Raw genomic sequence first — 3,403 nt, 5'->3', positions numbered from 1 at the left:
GCCCGCATCACTCCCCATCCCCTACCCCTCCCTCATCTCCCCCCCTGTTGCACACGTCTCCTAAGTGACCTGTATGCCGACCCCACCACAACTCCCAATGCCCATTTTACCCCACTCACCTCAGAACCTTCCCCACCCATTGAACCAACATGTTACACTCAAGCTATAAAAGATTCTAATTGGTGCCAGGCCATGTCTGATGAATTTGCGGCTTTACTTAAAAATGGGACATGGTCCTTGATGCCTCTCCCTACTAATGTAAATTTGGTTGGTTGTAAGTGGGTATACAAGATCAAGAGAAAAGCTGATGGGTCCATTGAAAGGTACAAGGTGAGACTTGTGGCCAAGGGGTTTCACCAACAACCAGGATTGGACTATGATGAGACATTTAACCTATTGTCAAACCTACAACTATACGCATAGTGCTGACCTTGGCTGTCTGTAATGGATAGGGTGTTTGCCAACTTGATATACGAAACGCCTTCCTACATGGTGTTCTAAATGAGGAAGTTTATATGACTCAGCCTCAGGGGTTTGAAGATGCCAATCGGTCGACTCATGTATGCAGACTACACAAGTCATTATATGGCATCAAATAGGCCCCTTGGGCCTGGTTCAGCCGGCTGTCCCAATTCTTGATCCAATCTGGTTTCAGGTCTTCACAGACGGACCCATCATTATTTATCTATACACAAGGTCCCACGACCTCCTATGTCTTAGTGTATGTCGATGACATTTTGGTTACTGGAAATCAGTCGGTGCATATTGATACTTTCTTACAGCAGTTTGCTTCGGAATTCTCGATCAAGGATTTGGGCCGATTGAGTTTCTTTTTAGGGATTTTGGCCTCTTATCAGCCTGATGGGCTCACATTGTCTTAGTCCCGATATATAAGTGATCTTCTGCAGCGTGCTGGCATGTCTGATTGCAAGCCGGTCCTTACCCCAATGGCCACAACCTTCAAAGCATCTGCTACAAGGGGTGTTCAATTCTTTGATCCTACCAAGTTCAGGTCAATAGTAGGGGCACTGTAGTACATTACTCTCACTCGATCGGACGTTGCATTCTCTGTAAATCGTGCCTGCCAATATATGCATAGTCCTACTGAGGACCATTGGACCATGGTCAAGCGTATTCTACACTACCTCAAACATACTAAGGGTTACAGGATGCACATATCCAAATCTTCTTCATAGGATCTACAGGCCTTTTTTGATACTGATTGGGCCGGTGATGGTGATGACCGTAAGTCTACCGGTGGCTATGCCATCAACATGGGGGCCAATTTGATCTCTTGGGGTTCTAAAAAGCAGAAGACCGTGGCCGGGTCCTCCACTGAATCAGAGTACAAAGCCCTTGCTGATGCCTGTGCTGAGCTCACCTGGCTCCAGTCCCTCTTTGGTGAACTTGGTCTGACTATCTCTTCAGTCCCGGTTTTGTGGTGTGATAACATCGGAGCCACATATCTCTCGGCAAATCCGATTTTTCATGCTCGAACCAAACACGTGGAAATCGATTTTTACTTCGTTCGTGACAAGGTTGCCAAACGTGATCTCCAGGTCCGATTTATTTCTATACAAGATCAGATTGCTGATATCTTGACCAAGGGTCTCGGTACGACAAGATTCACTTTTCTTAGGGACAAGCTGAAGATTCGCCCACTCCCATCTTCATCTTGAGGGAGTGTATCAGACCATATCAACCGTACCCGATTTCTTTCCATACTTGACGTTGCTTGGGTATCAAGTTCACAATCCCATGCAATCCCTTAGAATCCCATGCAATCTTCTATGATATCTCCCTCAATCTTCCATGTATAGCATAATACAATATTGTAATCATTTATTCTTGGAATGTGTATTATAGGTGATTGAGTTTCCAACATGTGGATTCCTTCACTTATATATACACTCACTATCACCTCTCAAAAACAATGGATAATCACATAAAATCATAAAGTCCCATCCTATTACTCATAAAAAAATATAAAAAAAAAGTTGGCACCTCAACTTTTGGGATTTTGATCCTCTACGCCCAGGCAAAGGAACGGCCATTGTGCGGCCCATACACAGGCAGGGGCAAAATGACCGCCCTATCCACTGCCAGAGCACCCTGCTTGGGGAGGGATCCATGCCCTGCCTGTGTGAGGCCATACAATGGCAGGTCGGCTGCCGGCCGTAGAGGATCCAAATTGCAACTTTTGCTTATTCGTTTAGCAACCCGCATTTACTGTTGTTAATTGGCATTCAGGTAGCTGTAGCCCCTTGACTTATCAGCAGACCATTTGCTTATTTTGTGAAATTAATTCTCTATTCAGGTGATAAAATTAAAAGCCAAGCCATGCCAAGGCAAGGCAAACCAAGCCAAGCCAAAACAAACCAAACCCAAGCCAAAAAGCTGAGGCAAGATGGTTCAAGGAAATCCAAAATACACTCGATCAACAGTATCATGCATGTCCACATTGATCCAAAAACAGTAATCGGGAAGCCAAAACTTTGTGGACCCAGCTTCGTTGGCATTGACATTTCTAGAACTCCACAATAATTTAACCACTCTTTCTCCTCTCCTTCTCCACTCCTCCAAGTTGAAGCTCTCTTCTTCTCCTCTCCTTTTCTCCCTCAATCCTCTCCCTTCTTTTCTTTTTCTCCAAAATACATAACATGGAGACCACTCAAGATCATGAAATCTCACCCACATTCTCAACTACTGAAAAGAAGAGAACCCACCAAGAATGTGAGATGGGTCATGAAGCCCTTCAGTCTTCTAATGGTCTCCTCCACCACAGACGACGTTCAAAGTCCATTAATAAAAGGCCCCGCAGGAAGCAAAGGAACGCCAAGGCAAAGCTTCAGACGAATAACCCTAATGCTAGTGGTGAAGACGAAGGAGAGAAGGTTGGGATACAGAAGAGAATCATGTTGTTGCAGAGTATCATCCCTGGGGGTGAGTCACTTGGGATTGACAAGCTTTTTGAAGAGACAGCTCTCTATATATTGGCTCTGCAAGGCCAAGTTAAGGCCATAAAAATTCTTACCAGTTTGTTTGAAAGCCTCGAGAAGGATAAGTCCAAGTTTGAAGGCTGATAATCAGTTCTTCCTTGCTTTCTAGCTCTCTGTAAACTCTCAATTGCTTCCATTTTTCCTCTCGTTTTATTTTCTTTTTAAAATTTCTCTCCATAATTTTTTTTTTTTTTTTTGTATTATTTTCTGGGGGAAATCTGGTTGATACTGATCTATTATATTCTATTGCAGGCTTTGTAGCAAGGCTAAATCATGTATATGGATATTATGGAGAGATACTGCCATTGTTTTACCATTACAACCACCTTATGAACATGCATTTCTTTTAATTGTATATTTTTGTTTGTTGTTGATATTGAACATGGAGGGTCATATAAAATAGG

General features: G+C 43.4%; 1 protein-coding gene across 1 annotated transcript; it reads left to right on the top strand.

The window, feature by feature from the left end:
• The first annotated feature begins 2,570 nt into the window (after positions 1-2,570).
• LOC122640553 (transcription factor PAR2-like) lies at positions 2,571-3,185 on the top strand. Its single transcript, XM_043833777.1, has one exon. It carries the CDS (start codon positions 2,661-2,663, stop codon positions 3,081-3,083), a length of 423 nt encoding a protein of 140 aa, XP_043689712.1. The 5' UTR covers positions 2,571-2,660; the 3' UTR covers positions 3,084-3,185.
• The last annotated feature ends 218 nt before the right edge of the window (positions 3,186-3,403 follow it).

This window comes from Telopea speciosissima, chromosome 9, assembly GCF_018873765.1.
Source record: "Telopea speciosissima isolate NSW1024214 ecotype Mountain lineage chromosome 9, Tspe_v1, whole genome shotgun sequence".
NCBI lineage: Eukaryota > Viridiplantae > Streptophyta > Magnoliopsida > Proteales > Proteaceae > Telopea > Telopea speciosissima.
The sequence above is the reverse complement of the archived record's forward strand: the minus strand, read 5'-3'. Positions and strand labels throughout refer to the sequence as shown.